The sequence below is a fragment of the Podarcis filfolensis genome (assembly GCF_964270895.1).
Source record: "Podarcis filfolensis genome assembly, chromosome: 2".
Classification (NCBI taxonomy): Eukaryota; Metazoa; Chordata; class Lepidosauria; order Squamata; family Lacertidae; genus Podarcis; species Podarcis filfolensis.
Window position 1 is genome coordinate 21,973,659 of NC_139605.1, and position 26,169 is coordinate 21,999,827.

Below are 26,169 nucleotides of genomic sequence, written 5' to 3' on the forward strand. Positions count from 1 at the left end.
CTGGAAACCAAGCTTTACGAGGAACGGTTGAAGGAGCTTGCAGAAGAAGAAGAAGAGTTTGGATTTGATATCCCACTTTATCACTACCCGAAAGAGTCTCAAAGTGGCTAACTGTCTCCTTTCCCTTCCTCCCCCACAACAAACACTCTGTGAGGTGAGTGGGGCTGAGAGACTTCAGAAAAGTGTGACTGGCCCAAGGTCACCCAGCAGCTGCATGTGGAGGAGCGGAGACGCGAACCCAGTTCACCAGATTACGAGTCCACTGCTCTTAACCACTACGCCACACTGGCTAAGTATGTTTAGCCTGGAAAGAGGAGGCTGAGAGGAGATATGATAGCCACATTCAAATATCTTAAGGGCTGTCACTTGGAGGAGGGAACATGCATGCTTTGGAGGGTAGGACCTGAGGCAATGGCTTCAAGTTTCAAGGAGATTCCAGCTAAACATCAGTAAGTACTTTCTGACAGTAAGAGTTGTTAGACAGTGGTACAGATTCCCACTAGATGCAGTGAACACTCTTTCTTTGGAGTTTTTAAAGCAGTGTTTGGATGGCCATCTGCCATGCATGATCTTGTTGAGAGTCCTGCATTGGAAGGGGTTGGACAAGATGGCCCATGGGGTCCCTTCCAACTCTACAATTCTATGATTCTACGATCCTCCAACCACTCACCATTGTACACATAAATTAAAATATGGTTCTAAGATGTGGAAGTAGAATGGACTTGTGAATGCAAACACCAGGCTAGGACGACATGGGCTGCAAACAGAGCAATCCCTCCATCCTTACTGAGCCCTTTGTGGCAATGAAAGGAATCCTGCAGTTCACCTCTAAATTCCTCTGCTGCTTCATTGGTTGACCTCAAAAATGCTGCTGCTCCAGCTCACTACTTGCATTTCTTGTCCAGGCAGCCCAGCTCTGGAAACATGGAAGAAAACTTCAGTGTGTGCAGTGACAGCCCTGTATTTATAGCAGCAGGGTGCTCTCAATGGAGAGCGGAGAAATTGCAAAGAGGGGGTGATTTTTGAATTCACTTGAAATGACTCTGCATTGCCCTTGATTAAGAGACGTGGTCTTTCCCTCCCCTGCGCCTCCTTCTGCTTCTCTGCAGGAAGCCCGTTAACTACCCCAAGCAGCTCAAAGGCATGCCCGGCTTGATGGATGGGGGATCTGGAGCGTTGCCATGTTGGAGGCTTCTTTGTCTTTGTACAAGATTCTGCAAATCTGCCAAGTGGTGTCTGCTGCACGTCCCCCCAGCGTGAGCCTCCTCTTTCCAACGAGCGCAATCGGCTAACGCGGAGCTTTTGTTCCCAAATTAATGTTGAAAGCAGAGAAGTGACAACCGAGTTCACAAGAGCTCTTGCTTTGAGGAAGAGCTGATCACGGCTGGGCACTCGGAAGCTACGGCTTCTGTTCTCTGCTCGTCTCTGGCCCTTGCGTGCGACTTCAAAGGAGGCGCCTTCTCGGTTTTGTTCTGGCCAACTTTGCTTTGGGGAGCTGCAAACAGCACGCTAATTGTTCCCAAAGGGAATGCCGTTTCGCAATCTCCTCCCCACCTCTTTGAGATGCTTGTTTTTATCTCCCTAGCTCTATGTTAGCATTTCCATTATTGGTAGCGTGGCAACCCAAGAGGGGTCCTCCCGGATCCATCTTTGTCACTAGAGGCCCTGGTGGTCTTAGTGGCTAGGACCTCCTTTTACAAACGATGTCTGCTAAAAGAACTGCCATCATCCCTGGATGGGGATAGTATGGCCACTGTGATTCTGGCCTTGGTTGTCCAGGCCGGAGCAACTTGTGGCCCTGTGACTGCTGTGAAATAACTGAGACAACAAAAGGTTGGGTGATGTCTGGTCAATTCTTTATTGACCACATCGGTAGATGGAGCATGGGGCTGATAACACCAAGGTTGCAGGTTCAATCCCTGTATGAGACAGCTGCATATTCCTGAATTACAGGGGGGTTGGACTACAAGATCTGACAATTCCATGATTCTATGATATCCTAATTTACCTGGGTTTCTGTTTTCTGTCACCCGTCTTCTTTTCTTGCCCTATGATCTGCCTGCCAGCTTTTGAGTGGGAGAGGGAAAGCCTCTCACAAAGCCATCCTCCTGCCTTGCTTGCTAGTTCGGAGACAGCAAGAGAGATGCAGCCAGTTATTTGCTCTTAAGATGCGAGTTTCAGTGTGACAAAAGTTCAAGAACTTACGCTTGAGAGTTTTCCATATTTCGCTGTGCAGTTATCGAATGCAGGGGAGGCTCCCAGCTCCCAGAGTCTATTTGAAGTAGAAGTCATCAGCTTTCAACAATCCCGACGGCACGGCTGTGGATTTCTTTCAATAGATATTCTGCACTTAATATAAATATTCAGAAACAAAGATCCACACTCTCATGTGTTTGTTTTGCTGTGGGCTCTTAAGGCTTTCAGTCTCCCAAAGCATCCCTGCTCTGCCTCTGCTGCCCTCTGCCTTTTCTGTCGTTGTTTCTTCTTCTTCTTCTTCTTCTTCTTCTTCTTCTTCTTCTTCTTCTTCTTCTTCTTCTTCTTCTTCTTCTTCACATTTGCAGACACCCTCAGAATGTTCTTCTTTTATTTGTTTACTTCACTGGGAAGAGGGGGAAAAAGTAGGGGGAAGGGTGAGGAAATTTACAGTTGGAAAAAGATGTTCGAATACGCCCATTGTTGTGTGATCTCTGCCTCATCTTTGATATCAAATCTTATTTTTCATTTTGTAGAGAAATAAATAAGTCTAAATCTGCATATCTCCAAATGTCAGAGGGCCCCTTCCACAAATGGAAGGGCTCCCTTTGCTGGTGGATCAGAACTCAGCAGAGCCACCTGTTAGGGCAGGCATGGCTTGCTTTTGGACTTCCAGGTACTGTTGGATTTCAACTCCTGTCAATCCAAGCCAGTATGTCCAACGCTTATAGGTGATCAGAGCTGGAGCCTAAGAGTATCTGGAGGGCCACAACTTCACAATACCTAATAAAAAGATATCTTAAACAAAACCAGAGGAACTATTTATTTTATTAATGCTTTATTTGTTTTTGGCCAGGGAACAGATAATTTTTATTTTTTATTTTCATAGAAAATTAAAGCAACAACTTCAATGCATTCTGTGCGATATGCAAACTATCAAGCATCTTTGCCGAAACAGCCCTTAGGTGAGGTTAATAAAGCACCCTGTGGAAGAATCCAGCATCTCTGCAGAATATATTGACATCTCTTGAGCTTTAGGTCCAGGAAAGATTGGTGGTTTGCAGGGAGGGCCTCTGGTTTCCTCCATTGTCTTCTGCCTCAGCCAGACTTCGCCAAAGGTGCTTTGTTTCCTGATTAGACATAAAAATAAGATGTTTTGTCAAATGCAGCAACGTTTTATGCCTTACGTGAGCAAGGCGAAAGCTATGAGATTAAGCAATCAGCTAGCTCTCATTAGCATTTATCCAAGAGAGAGTCGTGATTGTGAAGGAGAAAAAGAAATTGGCAGGGCGTAGAAATGAGAGCTGCATTCAGACATCTATGCATAGCAGGTTAATATGGAATGCAGACATGCCTCTTGTCCACCCCCAAAGTTATAGTCCATTGGCATCCCTACCTACATGTGAGTAGCTGAATGTGTGTAGGTGTCCCATGCACTCAAGGGTCCCATTCTGCACAAGTGCCCCTTTGAAGGGTGGGTGGCCAGGTGTGAGGGATAACATCATGCATGTCAGGAAGTCAGACTAGCAGTTTCTGCTACACATAGATTATGCCTGAACGGTGTTGGTGTTGGTTCTTGATGCTCAGGCAGTCTTCAAGGAACCTGTGACCCTCCAGATATTGTTGGACTGGGCATTGCCCATGCTGGCTGGGACTGATGGATTTTCAACAACATTCAGAGAGCCACAGGTTCCCTTTCTTTCCCAGGATAACAACACAACAGAGTGGCCAGCGCTGGCAGTAGCAGCAGCCACTGGGAATCTGCCTAGGATTGTTGAAACTTTTGATTCCATTGAAACTTTTGAAAAACTTTACTTTTTAGACATCTTCTGCTGAAACCTTTGAATAACCATTGTGAGACTGACCTTTGACACCTATCTTGAACACATGGCTTGAAGTTCTGCGCCACTAGTCTGTTACATTGTATATATGAACTCTAATAAATTTATTTCCACCTTTTGAATGATACCATTATTCTATAAAGGTAAAGGTACCCCTGCCCGTCAGGGCCAGTCGTGACCGACTCTAGGGTTGCGCGCTCATCTTGCTCAAGAGGCCAGGAGCCGGCGCTGTCTGAAGACACTTCCGGGTCACATGGCCAACGTGACGAAGCTGCATCTGGCGAGCCAGCACCAGCGCCGCACACGGAAACGCCGTTTACCTTCCCGCTATAAAGCGGTCCCTATTTATCTACTTGCACTTAGGGGTGCTTTCGAACTGCTAGGTTGGCCGAAACGACGGGAGCTCACCCCGCTGCGGGGATTCGAACCGCCGACCATATGATCAGCAAGTCCTAGGCACTGAGATTTTACCCACAGCACCACCCGCGTCCCTCCATTATTCTATAATATATGCTTTAACAGTTATTAGCTGACATGTTGTGTCTATATATCTGTGATTGGTTCTCATCACAACACATGGGTTTCTTTTTGGGATTGTTAGGCAGCTTGGCTTTCCATCATGCAATAGTTATGATATTACCACTTGCGGTTTCATCCTTGCAGAAAACGGGTAACTTGGTTACTGCAACCCCATTAGCTCTTTCAAATATACAAGCGGGTCCCACTGCCTGCCCGTTCGCTATCTGAAAATTCACTTATCTGCATGTAAAGAATTATCCCCAGACCTTGCTAGAAGCTTTGCAGATTCAGATATCCCAACAGTTGGCTTCCTTACTTCCTTGTTTGTTTATGTTTTGCTGATGAGCAGCAGCCATTTTCAGGAAGAAACCAGAGAGAGAGTGGCGAGATTGGATGAAACAGAGAGCAGGATAGAGCAGTCAAATCTGTCCCCGCCCCCCTTTGTCTCTCTTTTGCTGATTGGTTTCTTCTTTCCATGGAGAGAGATCTGGCCAATCCAGCACCAGAAATATTTCCATAGGAAACTGGAAATCATAGACTCGTGAAGCCAACGTTTGCCTAACAAATGGTTCCCACAGAAAGCATTGTGAGGACCTGCATGCATGCTAAAGGGGTGTGGAATATCAGGCCTGTAGGCTAAATGCGGCCCTCCAAGTCTCTCAAAGTGGCCTTCAGGACTCCAACACACTCTCCAGCCACACCCCACCCCAGCCTTGCTTTTCACCCTCCTTGATTGTTATCTATATATATTTATATAATAGGGAGCGGGTGGTGTTGTGGTCTAAACCACTGAGTCTCTTGGGCTTGCTGATCGGAAGGTCGGTGGTTCGAATCTGCATGACGGGGTTAGCTCCCGTTGCTCTGTCTCAGCTCCTGCCAATGTAGCAGTTCTAAAGCACACAAGCGTGAGTAGATAAATAGGTACCGCTGCGGTGGGAAGGTAAATAGCATTTCCGTGCCCTCTGGCACTCGTCACGGTGTTCCATTGTGCCAGAAGCGGTTTAGTCATGTTGGCCACATGACCTGGAAAGCTGTCTGTGGACAAACACTGGCTCCCTTGGCCTGAAAAGCGAGATGAGCGCCACACCCCATAGTCACCTTTGACTGGACTTAACCGTCCAGGGGTCCTTTACCTTTCTTTTTCTTTTTTTACCTTTTATGCTAATGTGTCTGTCTGCAATGTGGTTGTGGAAGGATCGGATTTGATGTGTTGGGCTTCCTGGAGTATGCGTTCTTTACCTTATACCATACTGGCCTGAATATAAGCTGCACTTTCCCCTCCAAATTCCAACCGTGAAAAGTTAAGGTGCGGCTCAAATTCACAACCTTACAAAAACTGGCTTTTACGATATCGCTGCTGAAACAGACACATGGTAAAACGGAACAAAAAAATGTTTTCTTGCCGATCTGCGAGCTTGAGTGCCTGCGGAATTATAGCAATTGAATAGCGATTTGCGATTTTAGCGATTGTACGGTAACTTTGGCGGGCTTACAAGATCAAAGGCTTAAATTGGCTGGGAGTTACAATTCTACCGACCACAATGATTTTCAGTCTGTAGCCCAATTTTAAGGGAGCGGCTTATATTCGGGTATTGTCCCCCCAAAATTTTTTTTAAAGGTGTGGCTTATTTCTGGGTGCAGCTTACATTTGGTCCAATTGGTATATCTATATGTATTTGTTGTTGTTTAGTCGTTTAGTCGTGTCCGACTCTTTGTGACCCCATGGACCAGAGGACGCCAGGCACTCCTGTCTTGTACTGCCTCCCACAGTTTGGTCAAAGCATGTTGGTAGCTTCGAGAACACTGTCCAACCATCTCGTCCTCTGTCGTCCCCTTCTCCTTGTGCCCTCAATCTTTCCCAGCATCAGGGTCTTTTCCAGGGAGTCTTCTCTTCTCATGAGGTGTCCAACTTATTGGAGCCTCAGCTTCAGGATCTGTCCTTCCAGTGAGCACTCAGGGCTGATTCCCTTCAGAATGGATAGGTTTGATCTTGTTGCAGTCCATGGGACTCTAAGAAGATCAAACCTATAGATAGATAGATGCAATGCCAGAGATATAAGACGAAAGGTACACTTTGATTGACATGTTTGGAAGCTCTCCACTGAACAATTGTGTGCTCCTGTGTAGCTAATGTTATTGCATGTTCGTTGAGCTGGATTTGGGAGGGGAAAGCGGGAAGGTGGGATTTTACTCAGAGACACCACGGCAGAGCACTAAGCGTGACAGATATTAATGCTTCCCAGTCCTATGGGGAACAGAGTTCCCATACACATAACAGAATTTATTATTATTATTATCTGGGTAAAGTAATTGCATTTCTCTCTTACATGCTTATATTTTCTGCTTGAGATATGGATTTTCCCACCCACTCATCCCACCCTTCCTTTCCACCCACCACCTCAATTTCAGCATGTTCCTTGTAGAGTTTTTTAGTTTTCAAATAGCACTCATCACCCCCAGGTTCTGTTTGTCTACAAACCTTCTGCCAATATTATATTTCCCTGGAATTCACTTGAAAAGGAGGGGGCGGGAAAGTATTACTCCTTATTTACTTGTTTCTTACTACTGTGAGAAAACTCATTTGAGAGAAGAAACCCATTCCTGAAATGTGATGCAGAGCTACTTTCCACTCACTGCTTTCCATACTGTTTTTTTATTTTATTTAAAAAGTCCATCATTAAAACTGCTTACAGGAAGAAAACGCTTTGTCTCTGTTCTGTGCTACTGACAGATGTGGCTCTTGTTCTGTTTTGTTTATTAAGGTGACCTTCAGAAAACATATTTCTTCTGGAGCGAGCAGATTTGCCTTCTCATCTCTCGCAACGGAGGAGATCCATGCAGGAGTCAGCTGCCGCTGTTGCTGCTTCATAATTAATGGTTCTTACGGCTGGCTGAGTGGGTGATATAATGAATAGCACTTAAGGCTTGGAGTGTGTCAAAATCCACAGCTGATTACCAAAATGCGTATTTGTGCAAGGATTATATGCAAACAGTTCCTGAGTGCAGTCGCAGCCAGATCTCGCAGATCGATTGCATCTAGCAAGAGAGAGGCCCTTTGCGGCTCTGGCACGGGATGATGGTGTTCCCAAGGTCCTCCAAGGCATTATTCTTCAAACCAGGGACATATGGTGCCAACCATCCCAGGAACACGTGTATGTGTGAAAGGTAACAGTCAAGCATCTTTCCCAAGGTATACAGACCTGGAAAAGCTCCGGAAGCTGAATTTAAGAAGTTAGGGGAACACCACCTATTTGTTAGAATTCCTGATCTATGACTGCAGTCATAGGATTGTTGTCTTTCACATGACGGTATTTGTTTTGACTCCACAGAGTGGGAAGAGACAGGATGTTTGTGTTACTGTGTTCCATATAGTGGGACTATTGTCCTTTGTTCTTTTTCTCTTTGCTGTCTGATGCTAGAGAGAGAGGGAGCCATGATGCAGTGCTCCGTGTGTGTTTATATGTAAATAAAGTACAGTGGTACCTCGGGTTAAGTTCTTAATTTGTTCTGGAGGTCCATTCTTAACCTGAAGCACCACTTTAGCTAATGGGGCCTCCTGCTGCTGCCACGCTGCTGGAGCACGATTTCTGTTCTCATCCTGAAGCAAAGTTCTTAACCTGAGGTACTATTTCTGGGTTAGCGGAGTCTGTAACCTGAAGTGTCTGTAACCTGAAGCATCTGCAACCCGAGGTACCACAGTAGATCGGCCAAAATGCTGAGTTGCTGAGGTCTGTCATGCAAGATGTGCAAACTCTGCAGATCCCTAAGTGTGCATTGGTTGCTGTGATGTTCGGGCTGAAGAAAGCTTATGAATCTCCCGAACGATCGACCAGGAGGGAGGGAACATGCCAGCTGGGCATGTGTCTCTGCCAGGGTCCTACTCGAGTGTAGGCTGTATTCCTGCCACGATTCACATGGGCTACATTGAACCAATCCGTTCAAAGGCTTGAGTCTAATGTGGCACAATTGGAGTTCAGTGCATGTGCATCTCCTCTCCCCACATGCCTCCCCCTGCAAATATACTTTGGATGATTCCCCCAACCGTCTGGAGCAGATTGGATGGCTGCAGGGAACAGGAAGTTCCATTGTGTCAGCGGGTGTCTGCTGCTCAAGTGGAACGAACCTTTTGGCTCTATAAAGTGCCCTGACAGATCAGAGTGAAATTTCTCTCTGTGTTTTTTTTTTTATTAAAAAACTGCAGGAACATGAGAACATCAAAACGTTTATCTTGCTAATGAGACGCCCGATTCCCACAATGCTAGGAATCTGAAAAGCGGTCTGCAGCTGTAAATGTGGCCTGTTAACTGCTGCCTTCTAAATGACCCTCTCATGCGAGCTTACCTTACACATCAGTTTGCACAACAGAAGTGCCAGCGCTGGCAATTACATGCTGCCTTATGGCTTAATGCATCATAAATATAATAGTTGCACATTTTGGCCGGATGGGAACTAGGTGGCAGCAGCTGGCTTGCAACCAAGTTTTAAATGCCTTAAGTCCTACGTATCTTACAGCCTGATCCCCTAAACCCTAGTTGCTAAAGCAGCAGCTAATGGGATCTGGGTAGCAGTGTGAGCAAAAGATGGGCAGCTGAAACAGAGTTCTCTTTTCTCAAGGTAACATTTCTGCTGTGAGGAAATTTGAAGATCCATTACCAAGCACTGAGGAAATGAAAACTCAGTCCTCCTCCTCCTCCTCCCCAAGCATGTTTGAATGTTGCATACACTGTCAGTGTCGCAGCTACCTATTGGATAGTATCTGTGACATCACTAGGGTCCCAGACTTAAACTCCCTTGGTATACCCTTTTAATGTCTTAACAATGGTTTAATCGTTTGTCTGTAAGCATAGACAAGCTCACCTAGCCCTGCGTGTGCACACACATGTGTGAAGTACTGTACAATAGCAAAGCTTCCAAGCTTGATGCAACATTTTTCTTTAAAAGAAAAAGTTGAGTGTCAGGCATTGCCTACTGGATCATGCCAATTTTGTTGGAAGCCACCCAGGGTCATGTGACAAAGACACACGAGAGCAGAAGCAGCAAAGCAGGTTGGGAAGTGCTGGGACTGCACAGTCATTTGGGCCTACTAAAGTTATTCAGTGGAAGACAGAAGTGCCTGGTGTGCTCTGGTCCATGGGGTCACGAAGAGTCGGGCACGACTAAACGACTAAACAACAAGAACACCAAAGTTATTCAGGCCTAACTGCTAACTGTTGAGTCACTCTGACATGTGACTTAGCAGCCAGTTTCTCTTTGTGCTCTCTGTAAGATGTGAGAGTCTGTCTGTTTCAGTTGTGAACAGAGTCAGCATGTAATCTCAGTCAAACTGTTTGGAACCACGTTGTTTATGATGAAGTTTATTTTAACTCAGTAAAGCTTTTATTCAATTAAAAACTCTGCATTATTAATTTACGCTGCGCGTCACCCAGAGTGGCTGGGATAGCCCAGCCAGATGGGCGGGGTATAAATATTATTATTATTATTATTATTATTATTATTATTATTATTATTATTATTATCATGGCCCATCTATTCCAGCATCCTGTTCTCACAGTAGCCAACCAGCCGAGTAATGTCAGAAAGCAGGAAAAAGACTTTATTTGTTGCTCCCAAAGCAATAGCTGCCCCCCCTCTCCAGCTTAATCTGCTAGGTACCCATCTTTCATTGATGATTTGCAACATTCCTGTCATGCAGTTCTGACGCTGACTCAGAGCAAGTTATCTTCCCATACAGTTATTGGCCTTACAAGGTCAGCTCAACAGGGCCAGATTAGCCGGCCAATTGTGCCACTTATTTAACAAGCTTTCGCTGTGAACAATGGGATCACAAAATGAGAAATCACATTGTAATTATATATATATATATATATATATATATATATATATATATATATATATCCCAAACCTTCTCTCAATTGCAATTTCTCTTTCCTCCCATTAACACATTCAAGCGCCAGCACTTACAAAGCCTTCCAGGTCAAGAAGGTCTTGAGGAACTGCAGATTGCTTTCTTTCCCATTAATATGAGCAACGGGGGAGGGGGGAGTCATTTGAATATAATAAAGAAGCACTTAATTCTCCCATTTTTTCCCTCTCTGTAAAGCCCTGCATGTGCAATTTGTGCCAACGCTGATTCTGAATTTTATAGTGATGTACTATAGCCCATCGCTAGTGGTGTTCATTTCAAGAGATGGACTGAAACCAGTTTTAGTCTGGGGGGTCGGAGGCGGTATCTTAGGCTAGGCAGATATGGGGAAAGACACCAGAAACCGCAGGGCCTTGGGCTTATCCACACTTAAAGGTAAAGGTAAAGGGACCCCTGACCATTAGGTCCAGTCGTGACCCACTCTGGGGTTGCAGCGCTCATCTCGCTTTATTGGCCGAGGGAGCCAGCGTACAGCTTCCGGGTCATGTGGCCAGCATGACTAAGCCGCTTCTGGCGAACTAGAGCAGTGCACGGAAACGCCGTTTACCTTCCCGCTGGAGTGGTACCTATTTATCTACTTGCACTTTGACATGCTTTCGAACTGCTAGGTTGGCAGGAACTGGGACCGAGCAACAGGAGCTCACCCCGTTGCAGGGATTCGAACCGCCGACCTTCTGATCGGCAAGTCCTAGGCTCTGTGGTTTAGCTTTCTGTAAAAGGTAGCACTCAGATATGGAGCTTTAAAGGGCAAACTTGTGCCTGGGAAAAGTGGGGCAAAATTTAAGTATGGATAAGCCCTGTGTTTCGTTCTCTCCAATACCTTCACCGTCCAAAGCAGCTGCCCTCCAGAAGCTTTAGCAACAACCAATGAAAGAGGGCAGAGATGGGGGAAATCACAGGGTGAGGACCCCTGGCAACAAAGGAGGAAGGAAACCTGGCTGAAACATTTAGTTGCAAAGTCAGCTATGACCCTTTTCTAAGCAGGCTTCATGCTGCACAGTTTAGAATCATGTGCATTATTCTCTCAACATAGGATGTTCCCTTGCCTGGCTTAGGCCACATTCACGCCATACATTTAAAGCATGATGATAGCACGGCTTCCTCCAAAGAATTCTGGGATCTGTAGTTTGTTAAGGGGGCTGAGAGTTGCTAGGAGACACCTCTACCCCCTCACAGAACTACAATTCTACAAAGTGGTTTTAACGATTAATCCCTCTTCCCAGCAAACTCTGAAAATCATAGTTCTGTGAGGGTCATTTGGGCTTCCAAAGGCAGAGATGGATCTAGAATAGGCATAGGCAAACTCGGCCCTCCAGATGTTTTGGGACTACAACTCCCATCATCCCTGACAACTGGTCCTGTTGGCTAGGGATCATGGGAGTTGTAGCCAAAAACATCTGGAGGGCCGTGTTTGCCTATGCCTTATCTAGAAACACCCAAAGCTATGTACCTGCTTCTTCAGAACTTCTTCCAGAACAGGAAAATGACCTATTTCCTGAACTTTTCTCTCTCTCACAACCAGGATTCTCATCCAACCCACCACTGTCCCCCAGTCCCTGCACAGCCATAACTATTCGTTTTGGAAAGTCACTTTGAGCTTCCTATTTATTTATTTATTTATTTATTAAGCAGCTGACTATACAGTAACAACTGATTTCAGATGTTATGGAGAAACAACGTCGTGTGTCGTCAGCATGCTGATGCCACCACGTTCCAAATCCCTTAATGACTTCTCCCAGTGACTTCATGTAACTGTGAAATGGTATTGAGGGTAATACTGAGCAAGCATGGTGTAGTGGTTAACATGCTGGAGTAGGACCTGGGAGACCAGGGTTCAAATCTCCGCTTGGCCATGATGCTCACTGTCTCTCAGCCCAACCTACCTCACAGTGCTGTGGTGGGGATTAAATGAGGAGGAGAATAATGTACACTACCTTGAGCTCATTGGAGGAAAAAGGTGGGGTATAAATGATGATGATGATGATGATGATGATGATGATGATGATGATGATGTCAGGGACTGAACTGAGGGGGGTGAGACTGAAGAGGAATGGTGGAGACCAACTCCCCTTCCTGAACTTTCCAGGGAAGAGGAAGTATTGAATTACAGCAGTGGTTTGAGGAAGGTCACAGCTCAGAGACAGGTGAACAGAAGAGTTGGGAGAGGAGAAGGGGGAGACAGAGACAGAGCAGCCAGCTGACACGTTATCACTGGAGAGCATTTCTGACCCACCCACCCTTCTCCCAGAACCCGGCGTGCATTGAAAGTGGAAGAGCAAAGGAATCAAAGACAATTAGCCTCTGGTGGACGCCGTAAGGGGAAGTGCTTTTGCTAGGGTGAGAGTGGGAGGAGCTCATTTGGAGCAATGCCATTAACCTAGTAGCAGCATACAGAGACCTCTCACTGTGATTACAGTGGTACCTCAGGTTAAGTACTTAATTCATTCCGGAGGTCCATTCTTAACCTGAAACTGTTCTTAACCTGAAGCACTGCGCCGCCGGAGCACAATTTCTGTTCTCATCCTGAAGCAAAGTTCTTAACCCGAGGTATTATTTCTGGGTTAGCGGAGTCTGTAACCTGAAGTGTCTGCAACCTGAAACGTATGTAACCTGAGGTACCACTGTATTGAATGAAGACTCAGTAAGAGCTTCCTTGTCTACTTTCTTGGCTGTCTGCTGCAAGAGGGGAGGGGGGATCGGAATTCACTGAAACCTGAGAAATAATAACAATGTGACCTGAGGAAGCCAATAGCAAAATTGCTAGGGGGCCAAAGAACCTGTGCTACTCTTTGGCACCAACCATGAAGGTAGGAAAGGAATGACTGTCTTCAGTACCCATCCCACAGAGCTGATCCAGAAGGACACCATGGCTGTTGACTTTTAAAACTGCTGAGAGACGGAGGAGAAGGTGTAAGGTTGCACTCCCCTTGACTCTCATCTCTCTTGATAAAGGGTACCCCAGTGACTATATTTAATTAGCCACGAGGGATGGGAACTGCCGTAACCAGAGCACTGAGATCATTCTGGAAGCATGCATGTTGCAGCAGGAGTTTGAGGGGTCCACCAGTCTGCCCTCAAGGTACAATAACCTTTGGACAACCCTGGCATATTCCACTGGAGAGTGCATACATTATGAGAGAGGGAGCAACAGTGCGCAAAGAGTCGTCTAATGAAGAGGGTTCAACAAACTGAAGAATACCAAACGGCTCAGGACATGCTGCCGATGTTCTGGACTCTGCAGCAAAACAGGCAAATGGCTCGTGAAATTTAGCCAGAGGATCCTCCTAAATTGGACTGTCAAAAACGAAACCACCCTGGTGATACATTTATCACCCCCTCTTTTGGGGCTTCATTGAAGAAGAAATATGAAATGTCTTGAAAAGTGCCAGAGAAATGAAAGAACAGCCCGGCTGTCATCATGTCTCTGTCCATCTCGCTGCATCACAGACTGGTCTCAGGGGGCCAATCCGTTTCTATAGGATAGTCTGCCCTTTGGGTCCAAAGGAAGGACATGAAAGTGATGCACTTTTCAGAGGCCTTGCTGACGAACGACCTTGCCTTTTAAAATGTCATTCTTTTCCGGAGCAGAGCGCTGAGCTTTGCAGCGGGTCTGTTCTGAAAGTGGGAATCAAAATGAAGATTTCAGAGATGGGAAACCCATTAAACGAAAGCTGGCGCGGTGGCGGTGATGCCAGAGCAACAGCCCTACGACAAAAACTCGAAGTCACAGGGTGTGATGATATCACAGCGCAAGGGTTGGCGTGTTCTGTCATGGCAGAAAGCCTGGGGACGGAGAGGTGCAGTATCTCACACAGGGCCAGACCCAAGACAGTTTGCTGCCTGAGGCAAAGGACAGTTTCATGTACAGAACCAGCCAGGCTAACACTCAACACTTCTGATCAGTAGGCCTCCTCCATAACCCCTGAGGGCAGCAGACTAGTTGAAGGGGAACAGGCAGGCTGCATAACACATCTATTTCCATCTTCCATACCTTACTGTATATGAGGGGGATTGGGGAAAAGGCCAAGGCAAGAGGGTGAAAATCATGTGAGCTGCTGTCTCATTAGAGCATCTCACATGATCCACCTGCAGAATCCTAGGGATCGTAACCTTATAATTCTGGGATATGTAAGGTGCTGTATAAACAAAAGGTTTACACCAGTCCTCAGCCGGATAATTACCTCATGTTTTCACTTTAAATACTTCTCGAGGCTTGCTGCTTCCACGGCCATTTCGTCGTCAGATCTCCACTTGCTGGGGGAATCCTCCGCCTCTTTATCGTGATGCTGGAGCTGGGGAGGGGAGGGGAGGGATGGCAAGATGAAGAATAAGGTTAATTGGTGCTACCTGGAGACTCCTTTTCAAGGACATTGCAGGTAGGGATGGTAGCAGAACTGGACGAGAGGCGCGAGGGTCTGCAAATGTTATGAAGAGGGATGAGCAGATTGCCCACTCGGTTCCATAAAAGTTCTATCCCTTCTTTCCTCCCGTTTTCTATTCCTCTCAAGCACTCCTTCCCTGGCAACAACCAGCAATTATTCTTTGGCTACTGACCAACTCTCACACCTCATTGGGCACCTCATCTGTCAGATATCTTGCCCACGGGCATGGGTCATGCCATTTTGGCTAAAAAAGCAATGGGGCTCATGCACAAGAGGGAATGAATATTGTTCCATAAATTCGATCTCATTCTATACTCCAGTGGAAGACAGAAGTGTCTGGCGTGCTCTGGTCCATGGGGTCACGAAGAGTCGGACACGACTAAATGACTAAACAACAACAACCAGCTTGCCTTCAGTTCCCTTGCATCTTTCCATCTGGCCCTCAGGCCACACCCCTCACCAGGCCTTTTCCACACCCTTCGCAACTTTTCTAGTTTTCCACACCAGTTTGCTTTTTGAAAAAGCCTTCGTGAAGATTTATCAGCACACTCGTGTCAATTTCGCCAAATTTAAACAGCTTTGTGTGCAGTTTTGCCTCATATACAGTTTTGCAAAGCATGTTTTCCTAATGTTTTTTATTTTCCCTGGCCCAAGATCCCCACCAGGGATCAATGCTGCTGAAAATGGCCTGCCCTGCCCTCCACAGGCTGGCAGCTGAGTCCGGGAGCTGCCTGCTTTATTAAATTTCCCATAATTCCCTGAAGAACCTGACATAGCATCACTCTGCAGCACTGTGGAAAATTTGAAGTGTTGACCTGTGGCCCACCAGTGTAAGGAGGGGGCCACCTTTGCAGAGGAACCTTTGAACCCAGTGCTGGCCTTATAGTCCTTTCCTTCCCCTTTGATATCCAGGTATGTTGAAGCGTCTCAGAACACACAGGCCTATCAAAGCCACATCCAGCCCTAGATTTGGGAGGCGGCAGTAATAGTGTACATTTCTGAAATGCACAGTTCTTGCTATAAAGAATGAGAAGCAGAGATACACACACACACACACACAGAGAGAGAGAGAGAGAGAGAGAGAGAGAGAGAGAGAGAGAGAGACCCTCTTCATCTGAATCAGTTATTCAACCACATTGTGCTTTCCTCAAGGGCTTGCAGCCTGAAAGAAGACGAGAAAAGTATGCCATTCTGTAGCACTCTTGATTTTAATAAAATAACACGAGACCCAATTGTCAGCTGGGGTAGAATGTCACACTGGGAGACAACGGGTGAGGAAATGAATCCCTTCCCCCCCTTCTTTTTTGCAAAAAGAAATATTCAAGAAGTCTCACTGTTTATAAGAGATCAAAAGTGACAGTCGGTGCTTATTCTGCTCAAGCTAAAAGAGGAGGGTAATCAGCAAACTCAAGAAGTCAGACCTCAGTAAGCATCTGCTCAAAGAAGGGCCCATCTTGGAAAGAGTGTGTTTATATATTTGTGCTGTGTGGCAAGGAAATACAGTAGGCTGGTTAATAATATATATATATGTACTTTCAGATTGCTCAGCACTTTGTATGCAGCTTTGATTTCCAGACTTGAATGGTTGGAGGAGACCTTGTATTATTTATTTATCCATCCAATTTATATACTGCTTTTCTGATCGTATTGCTACCAAAGCGGCTGACACTCACAATTTAAAACCCGGAACTGCCTCATGCAATCAGGAGATGAAAAACACGAAGGGCGAGTTCAAACAATAACAACCAGATGAAGCCCTGGGTGAAAATATACATTTAACTGATATGCTGTGGGTTAAACCACAGAGCCTAGGACTTGCCGATCAGAAGGTCGGCGGTTCGAATCCCCGCGACGGGGTGAGCTCCCATTGCTAGGTCCCTGCTCCTGCCAACCTAGCAGTTCGAAAGCACGTCAAAGTGCAAGTAGATAAATAGGTACCACTCTGGTGGGAAGGCAAATGGTGTTTCCGTGCGCTGCTCTGGTTTGCCAGAAGCGGCTTAGTCATGCTGGCCACATGACCCGGAAGCTGTACGCTGGCTCCCTTGGCCCAGTAAAGCTAGATGAGCGCCGCAACCCTCAGCGTCGGTCACGACTGGACCTAATGGTCAGGGGTCCCTTTACCTTTACCTGAAAGCACCTAAGAGTTGCCACAGGTCTTACCTGGGGGAAGGTGAGTCCCCTTATTGGGGCACACCAGCTTCATCCCAAGACCACGTCAGTTTTGATCAGCCCAGTCCCCAACCCAGACATCAGACAATGGGGAGCTTCTGATTCTGTCCTTATTTAATATGGGAGCATCTATATGCATCATGCATCATGGCTGCAGGATCACGTATTCTACCAAGTGGCTACTTTCACTCCATCCAGATGCAAATTTATAGCTACTATGTGGGTTGGTGGATGACATCCAACACTTGGAAGCAGAGAACACCATTCCTATCCTCTGCACCACTCTGCAGTTAGATATGTGGAGTGACTCTACTGAAAACTTGTATCTGAGACAATACAGTACAAAACAATGAACAAATCTATCCATTTTGATTTCTCTTGGTTTTCCAGTTTTCCAGCCTTAAGCTCAGCAGTTGCCCACATTTCCACATCCGTTTGCAATTTGTTAAAGTCCTCATGGAAAATCATCAGCATTCTACTGCACATTACTAGTGCTCAATATACACATTTTTGTTCACAATTTTGCCATATATATGCCATATTTTTCCGTGTATAAGATGATTTATTAATATTATGATGATGATGATAATTTAATGTTAGAAATTGGGGGTATAAACAGATAATGCATAGGGGGAATGGGCGATTGCTTGCAGCAGCGAGCAGGAGATTGTCAGTGGTGATTGTGCGGGTGATTTGTGGGTGCGGCAAGGGCTGCTGTCAATTGGCTGCTGCTGCGAAAATTGGGCAGGCAATTGGCGGCTTCTGGCGGCGATTGGTCAGACGATTGGTGGCTTTGGCGATGTGTGCTATTGGTAGCGTCGGTCAGGCGGGTGAGAGATTTTCATCAATCCCCCCAAAAAAGCTCAACAATTCTGAGCAACCCCCCCCAAAAAAGCTTAACAATTCTGGGCAATCTCCCCCCATTTTCTTAATTTGGAGTTCCCCAAAATAGGGATTGTCTTATACACGGAGGAGTGTTATACACAGAAAAATGTGGTATATTTGTGTGTGTGTGTGTGTGTGTGTGTGTGTGTGTATTCTGCCTTTCCTTCCAAAAGTGCACTTTTGCAAGCCATTTCCCCTAACACAATGAATTTTAATGGATCGTTTTCACAAATGTAAGTGGGAGGAATTCAGTGTAGAACTACGTTAAAGTTCTTTGGCTGTGTACAAGTTGCACTTGTGGAATGACTTGTGCTAGCCGAATAGGTTACACAAGAGAAAGGCAGAGGGAGCGAGCATGGTTCTTGTGGCTGGTTATGCAACAGATTGCTACAGCCCCTATACTTCCTGCTGCACAACTGGTTGCACAGCAATCTTCCACTAGCACAGCTGTTGCATGGGATTTCATACTGCACAAACATTATTTTCAGCTTTAACCTCATGCAACAGAGAATGCTGAACCCGGCCCTGCATATTCATGCACACTTTCTCCTAAGAAACACATTTTTGCAGAGATTTTTTGGTTGCAGAACTGCATCACAGAACTCCCAGAAGTGTGGATGCATTTCAGCATTGCCATTCCACAAAGTGTGAATTAGGCAAACTATACCCCGTCACTACAGGAAAGGATTGGTCCTTAATATGAGGATCAATCTGTAATCTTACTCAGACATGCAGAGCCCCCAATTCACAGTGCAGCATTCACACGCTTGTGAATCCGAACTACTTTTAACCCTGTGGCCCTACGAACTGAACATCCCCTGCAAATCGGTTATCCATCTTTCCAGACAGATCTGCTTTATATGAACCTTGACAGCACAAGTTCCTCCAAAACTGTGATGAGGTGCCCACAGAAGAAATGGGAAACACCCCAGTCATAATTACAGTAGGTGGCTGCATAGTGAAACTCAGAATAGCAGAGTCTTTCTGTAGGCCGCAAGACCAAGTTTGAAAATCAATTACCATCCCTACAGAGCAGTCTTAGCATCATCAAAGATTGATTGCATTTAAAGGTTAACAGCAGTGTGCCTAAAAGAAGAAGAGAAATTATATTGGGCTTAGATTTTCATTTTGAAAACACAGTCCTTTTTTTGTAAAGAAAAAGGCCATTTTCATCCTTCCAGATTCCCAGATATTAGCTGAGGTGTAGAACTGGGATGAGGGAATTGAAAAATACCATTAGCATGCACCACTGCTTATTTTGTTCCGCCAAGTTAAAACAAACCAACATATGTCAAATTGCCATTCCATAGAACTCAGCCTCCCTTTTCCCCAAGTTGTAAATCCACCTATAATCTCTTTGAAATCTCCCTTCAGAAGGAGCATGGTTCATTGAATGAGACAGGCAGAGAAAGCTCGCATCAAGTTATTTAAAAAGAAAAGGAACCTGTGTCCCTATATCAAGTTATGTATAATGTCTATAAACTTAAAAATCTAAAGGCAGGCAATAACTATTTAATATAGGGATGTTGAACCTCCAGGCCATAAGGGCAAATGCAGCCCTTTCTCATTCCCTTCTGACACCACGCTGCACCTTCGTGATCTCCACTGGTTCTCCACTCTTGTCTTTGGCTCAACCTCCTATCTACAGATGGATGAGCCAAGGGGGCGGGTTTTTCTATAGCCATATCCACAATGGCATCTGAAACCAGAAACTATTCTTGTCCTGTGAAAGATATATGATCTATTAATCATACCCTGGACTGTGCCATGACTTCCTGGACCTAGAAAACTCAAACCCCAAAACAAAACAAAACAAAATCAGGGAAACAGCTTTAAACAACAAGGGGAAAATGTATTATTTGAATCAACAACACACAACAAAGAAACAGGGTATGCCTAACAAATCCAACGCATTAGCCCCAGTTTAGCCTGTTGCACCATCTGTGATCTCTCCTGAAGATAGCCTAACCACAGTTATCCACAAACTCACAAAATTGCACTTAGATCACGGCAAAGTGTTATAAGTGTCCCATCCCTTGAAGATGGGACAGAAATTGCAGATATAGCTTGAAGCCAGCAATATTTGCTGGAACATAGGGAGCTGTCTTATACCCTGTCAAACCATTACAGTAATCCATTTGGCATTTCAGGTAGGGGATTTTCCCCTGCCCTACCTGGGCATGCTGGAGGATTGAATCACTGAGCCTTTCCCAATGTAGGGGAAAGAATGCTTAGTGTTAGCAAGGTGATGGCCTTGTGTGCCTTCAGCCCATATTCTGCCACTCCCCTCGCAAGTGTTGGGAAAGGAAAAGAAAAAACTCCACTAGCTGCTGGTCTGTTCTTGAACACAAGCACAACCCAATGAGCAGCTGCTTATATGAAAGAATGAATGAATGAATCTTCATTTGAGTCAGCCATCGGCCATAGCAATAAATCAGCAATACAATATACAAATAATAAAAATAGTCAAATAGTGGATCTTATTCTGATTGCCCCAGCTAAAAACCTGGCAACCTTTGCTGTCACATACTCATCTTGATCTGCCAAGGGAAAGGGCACTGTGGCAGTGGTTGGGCGACCCGGAATGGACAATAAAAGAGGGGTGGTAATCTCATTCCTCAAGTCTTTATAAAGAGTGCAAGCCAGAAGGGCATGCGCCACCGATTCGGTACTGCCATCTCCACAGGGACATAAGCATTTTTTGTGTGGAATCTGTTGGAATCGCCCCTCAAGTACAGATGAGGGCAATACATTCAATCTTGCAAGAGTAAAAGCGAGTCTATATTTTAGAATTGCTAGGTTATGCAGATAGGGTGCCAGAGAGTCAAAATGGGAAGGTGGAAAATAGTCATACCATGGGCAAAATTTCCTTATTGTCGCCAAGTTGTTCTGACGCTCGATATCATTTAGGTGTTGACAAATTAGACTGTTTGCTTTACTAAAACCCAAAGTGAGTAGCTGTTGTGGTGATAAACCACAAGAGTGAAGTTTTTTGATAGACAATTTTGATAGACAAGATGCCCTATGCATCTTGTGACCGAAGAATCCCTGCCCCCACACCAACATGTCATCATATATTATACATGGAGTATCCCTAGATATTGCCAGGGGTGGAGGAAAGGAAGGAGGTGCAGGGCTGTCATTTTCACCTGCATCTGCTGTAGTGTCAAGCTTTACACACCCTGACACACAAAATTGGTAGCATTTAGCTTGGTGTCCCTTGCAGCCCAACACGTGTATTTACTCTTTTCTGGACTTTCTCCTTTAAGTCCTGCACTTCGCTGAAGACAGAACCTCAGTTCTAAAAGTGTGAGGCCTGTTGTCTTCCATAACTTGCTTGCCGATTCATTCCACACACCGTTGTAACCCTGTTACATAAAACAGCAGCCGAAGCGACGGTCGCTCCTCTCGCTCAACCATTTTCCAGTTGCATAGAATTTATATGATGAAATTTGCATTCATTTTAAGCCCCTCCCTAAGTGCTGGAGGCAGAAGTTGCCAATGTTACACACTGAGCCTTTTTACCCTTACTTCCCCCGCCCCACAAAAAATAAAAAATATCCCCTTTTAATAATGTTACAAGATGGATTTATAACATACCTGGAGCTAATATCAAAATGAAAATGAGTTTTCTGCCAGTGGAACAACAATAATGTGGTTAATTTGCCTACAGCTATTGGATCATATACGCCTTGCTACAGTAGGAAATGGCTTTCTAATGTAACATCGCCGCCTAAGCAGGATGAAATCTGCGTAGGAAAATGTAAAAAGGGCACAGCACTATAGCTAGCAGCAAAATTGGGATCTGGAAAAACACAGCACAAATAAAAAGGGTGGGTGGATGGGCAGAATATGGAGATATGCTAATAATCCCAGTTTATTGGTCAACAAACAATATATGAGAAGACAGATGGCTTGGTTTCAGCCGTTGCATTTTCACTCCTGAAGTTTGCCTGTCAATAAGAGCTATGTTAACAACAGGGCAGCTTGCAGAGATGCAAAGTTGCACTGAGACAAGTTTTCATTGTTTAGAGGGAAAATGTATCCCACTTTTTAAAATGAAAACACAGACTGGCTCCCAACGTAACCCAGAAACAATGCGAACACTACTTAGGAACTGTGGTATCGAGTTGTCTATAAATTACTGAAATCAATAAATGCAAAACCATTGACAAATAGATCAATGCAAAAATGTTGAAGAGCAGTGGGAAACTGTGGGTTGTATCATACATCCTCTGTGCAGCATACATCCTCTGGCACTATGGAACTTCTCCCTCCTCCCCTCATTAACCATAGTTTATTAAGCCGGAGTTCCTCAATTCATCCTTACTGGTGAGCCTGGCTTCTTTTCCAGGTTTGGCACAAAGCCAACATTAACAAGCATTCTCTAGTTTGGAAGTAAAAGGGAACTCATACAAGATGGGATTTGTGCTGCACAAAGTGAGGAAGAGAGCCCTAAAGGAGGATGCTAGTTCTGGTCCTGATGCTAGTTCATGATTTCTCAAACCATGGTTTATGAACCTTGGGATGATCATCTGATCCAGGCGAATGTGAGAAGTGTTGGGATTCAAGGGGTTGTTCACCACCAAGGAGAGGTGAATATCTGGAAAAGAAGGGAAGGTCAGAAGTTCCTGGTTCTACAGACAGGCAGGGGTGTGTGGCATGGGAAGGCAAAAATCAGCACCTTGCAGAGTGGTTAGTGTTCCTGCAGCTGCGGTCAAAACATCTGACTTGTCTCAGCAAGTTCCATAATTTTATAGCAGAGCTAGGTAGTCATTGACTAGAGACCTCGCCTACCCCCTGCCAAGTTGTCCCAGCAGATTGTTTCCCCCGCCCCAAGAACCCCCATTTCCCCACCTTTGTATTTATTTAAATATCTCAAACAAGCAAGGCCACTTTTCGCAGAAGCGAAAAGAAGGGAATTTTGCACATCCCTAGTTGTGTGAAGCCTGGGACACCCAAAAGTCTTGTACAATAACAGCATCAGTCGGGGTATTGTTATAAAACACAAGAGCAGGTTCTCCATGTCTAAGTGGACCACTCTAAAGCCCACTCCAGTTTATAAAACCTCTTAGTGCTGCCTGCTCCATGGTAGGGAACTCTCCAGCTAAGAAGTGAAGCCAGATGTTTCCCACAGCTGCCTGGCTGGAGCCTGGACCTAAAATGCCTTATATGAGCATTCATCTACTCACTGGGCCATCTGGAGAATTCTGCATCTTCCAAAATTATGCAGCCAATCATGTTTCTGATCTATATGAAATAAAGTCTCCTAATCTAATATAATCTGCTGAATATGCAGACTCCGTTCTTTGAATGGTATATATCTCAGATCTTGACCAAATTCCATTTTGGCTCCAGCTAAGATGATATTCTTGGAAAGGAAAGATTAGCTTGGCAAAGGGCTTCCAAACATTTGTAGCAGTGTTATCTGCACCAGAGGATATATCCAGAGGAGAACACGTATAATACCTGGATGCCCTCCAAGCATGCTTTAACTGAGTTGGGCTCATAACAGACTTGGACGGTACAGTCAAATCCCAATGTCATCTTACAGAAGTGTGGGGAAGACATTAAGCAGAAAGCGTACGTTTCTGGTAAGTGCAAATGTGCAGCACCACACAATATCTGGGCAAATGATGGCATCCCCACAGCATACAATGGGCAGAACGTTACACTTCCCCTGCACAGTTCATTAAGACGCTTCTTTGGCTCATTCTTTTTTTTTAAAAAAATAATTTTTATTAACAGACCAATCAAATCAAATCAAATCACATAAATTCCAAATTACAAAGCCGAAATTTAATTTTTTTTGTTGGGGGTACCCATATTTCAAGTTCCGAAAGGGATCCAATCCTCTTGTTGTTGCTGCTGCTTTAATGTCCACAAATCTGTCCAAATAGTGTTCACCCTTCTATCCAATCCTTTCTTGTTATTTTCCACATCTCTTCTTGTTATTTTCATATATTTTTCCTTTCTCTTTGTGACCTCTGATAGTCTCCACAAGCGGGTTAAAACAAACTGTAATCCTGTGTGGGTTTTTGCTCGTTAATCTTCACAGATCTGTCACTCCCTTTCTCAGTCCTTTGAGGTTTTGCCAGTCCATAGCTTCCTCCTCCCGATCATCATCATAAATCTTTCAACAGAACCTGCCAAGATGGCGACTCCCTTTTTATTACTGCGTCATTCCAAGAGCCCTTGTTCTTTTCTCAATCTCCATAAACTAAACTTTTGGTTAGTAATTCATTTCCACACAGTTTTTAATCATCCTGCTTAGGTCAGTTATGCGACGGTTCTTTCTTGGGGAGGGGTTATTAGTTAATCACATAGAAGAAAAGAAAAAAGATTCCCCCCCATCCAGTCCCGCTCCGACATACCGAACCTTTGATGTATCTTTGATGTATCTTCTTTCACAGAGGTCACTTCAATTAGCAGTCTTCACTCCCATTCTTCACTTGAAATATGTGCATTTGCTTATCTCTCTAATTGTTTATTTCGAGTTGCTGCAACTAGTGCGCGATCAGAGACAGCGTCTGGAAGAGCCAGGACCCACACAAGGGCTTTGTGCCTAGTGCCCTCACCCCCTTCTTTCAAATCCGGGGGTGATTTATGGCCACAGCAGGCAAGGCAGTGTTCCCCATATCCTTGAGGAACAAGGGAGGCTGCATACTCCCATATCAGCCTCTTAATTACCTCGTGTGAGCCGGAGAGATGTTATTGTCGGCCATCTTCCAATGCGCCCCTAGCGGCCCTCCTTCTTTGGCACATTCTGAAGGCATGTGATGCAGCCACCTTCCTGAAGCTAAGCAGGTCTGGGTCTGATCAATGCCTGGATGGGAGACTGTCTGGGAACCACATGCGTGTTGCTGTAAGTTCCATGATGGGGGGGGGGGGAAGTGTGATGCAAATGTACTATGTCTCGGCGCAATATACCTGAAGGAGTATCTCCACCCCCATTGCTCAGCCGGGACACTGAGGTCCAGCGCCGAGGGCCTTCTGGCAGTTTCCTCTCTGTGAGAAGTGAGGTTACAGGGAGCCAGGCAGAGGGCCTTGTCGGTAGTGGCATCCACCTGGTGGAACGCCCTCCCATCTGATGTCAAGGAAATAAACAACTATCTGACTTTTAGAAGACATCCAAAAGCAGCTCTGTTTAGGGAAGTTTTTAATGTCTGATGTTTTATTGATTGTTATTATTATTAACCTTAATTATGTTGGGAGCTGCCCAGAGTGGCTGGGAAAACCTGGCCCAATGGGTGGGGTATAAATAATAAATGATGATGATGATGATGATGATGATTACACTAAAAAGGCTTCACAAAGGGTTTGCCCAGCAAAAAAGGGTGCAAATAGTTCCCCGATGACAGAAAGTTGAAAATCAGTGCTCTGGAACTGACTGTGCTGACCTGTTATTCTATCTGGCTGAGCATTTCTGAGACTGTAGAGAAGATGACATGAACTGCTGCTATAGGGTTAGGAGCATATTCTTTTGGGAAAGGTTGACAGATGGATTGTTTCTGCCTACTGTCATATAGGTGGATCTGGATGAGAATTCCCTCCCCATTCCGATTGGCTAGAGGCCCCTTTTACGACATGAGTAAATGGGAAGGAAGATTTCTAAACTGTGCCCATAAAGAGATACAATAGTGAGGCTTCATTTCCCGCTGCCATTTTGCACCTGCATCACATTAGTAGCATATATACCTTCCGGTTTCTCTCCTTCTCCATTCCCCCCCCCCCCAGGTTACAGATCTTTGAACGCTAACAGAAAGGTTGAAGGGCATGTTTTTTACACTTTGTCCTCTTCAGGCTGTCTTTTTTTCTGTCATTATTCTGTTCACCTATTTTGAACTTTAGATGTCATAAAATGCTAGACAGTACAGGGCATCAGAAGATACACACTATACTATTCTGTAAAAATGTGTGTCTGCTTTCTCAACACATTTATACAAATAAATTCACCCCCCCCCCTAAAATTCACCAATTCTATATCTCCCTTGCCTACAGCTAACTTTTTTATATATATTTGAGTTACACCCACACATCCTAACCAATCTACTTCACTTGGGAATTCTGACTCCATGGCTGAAATAAGCTAATTCCAAACAATTTGTCCATTATGTTTTTTGTAACACAGAACATTACATACATATGTAACCTACACAATCATTTGTTAATGTTTGTTTATCCTTCGATTTCTGGCCATTAAATTATTCTTAGTCATACTAGCACAAGGATGCACACAGTTGTTGTATACTGTATA

At 45.0% G+C, this 26,169-nt stretch overlaps 1 protein-coding gene across 5 annotated transcripts in view; it reads right to left on the bottom strand.

Moving 5' to 3' along the window:
* Positions 1-3,014: 3,014 nt before the first annotated feature.
* The window catches only part of FHIT (fragile histidine triad diadenosine triphosphatase), a 1,042,494-nt gene continuing 1,019,339 nt past the window's right edge, over positions 3,015-26,169 (bottom strand). For all 5 annotated transcript variants that reach the window (XM_083602596.1, XM_083602595.1, XM_083602594.1 and 2 more), the window contains 2 exons: positions 14,658-14,768; positions 3,015-3,323 (listed from right to left, as the gene is read on the bottom strand). In XM_083602596.1, the coding sequence (XP_083458722.1) occupies positions 14,667-14,768 (102 nt within the window). In that variant the 3' untranslated portion in view covers positions 3,015-3,323; positions 14,658-14,666. The remainder of the gene's footprint in view (positions 3,324-14,657; positions 14,769-26,169) is intronic.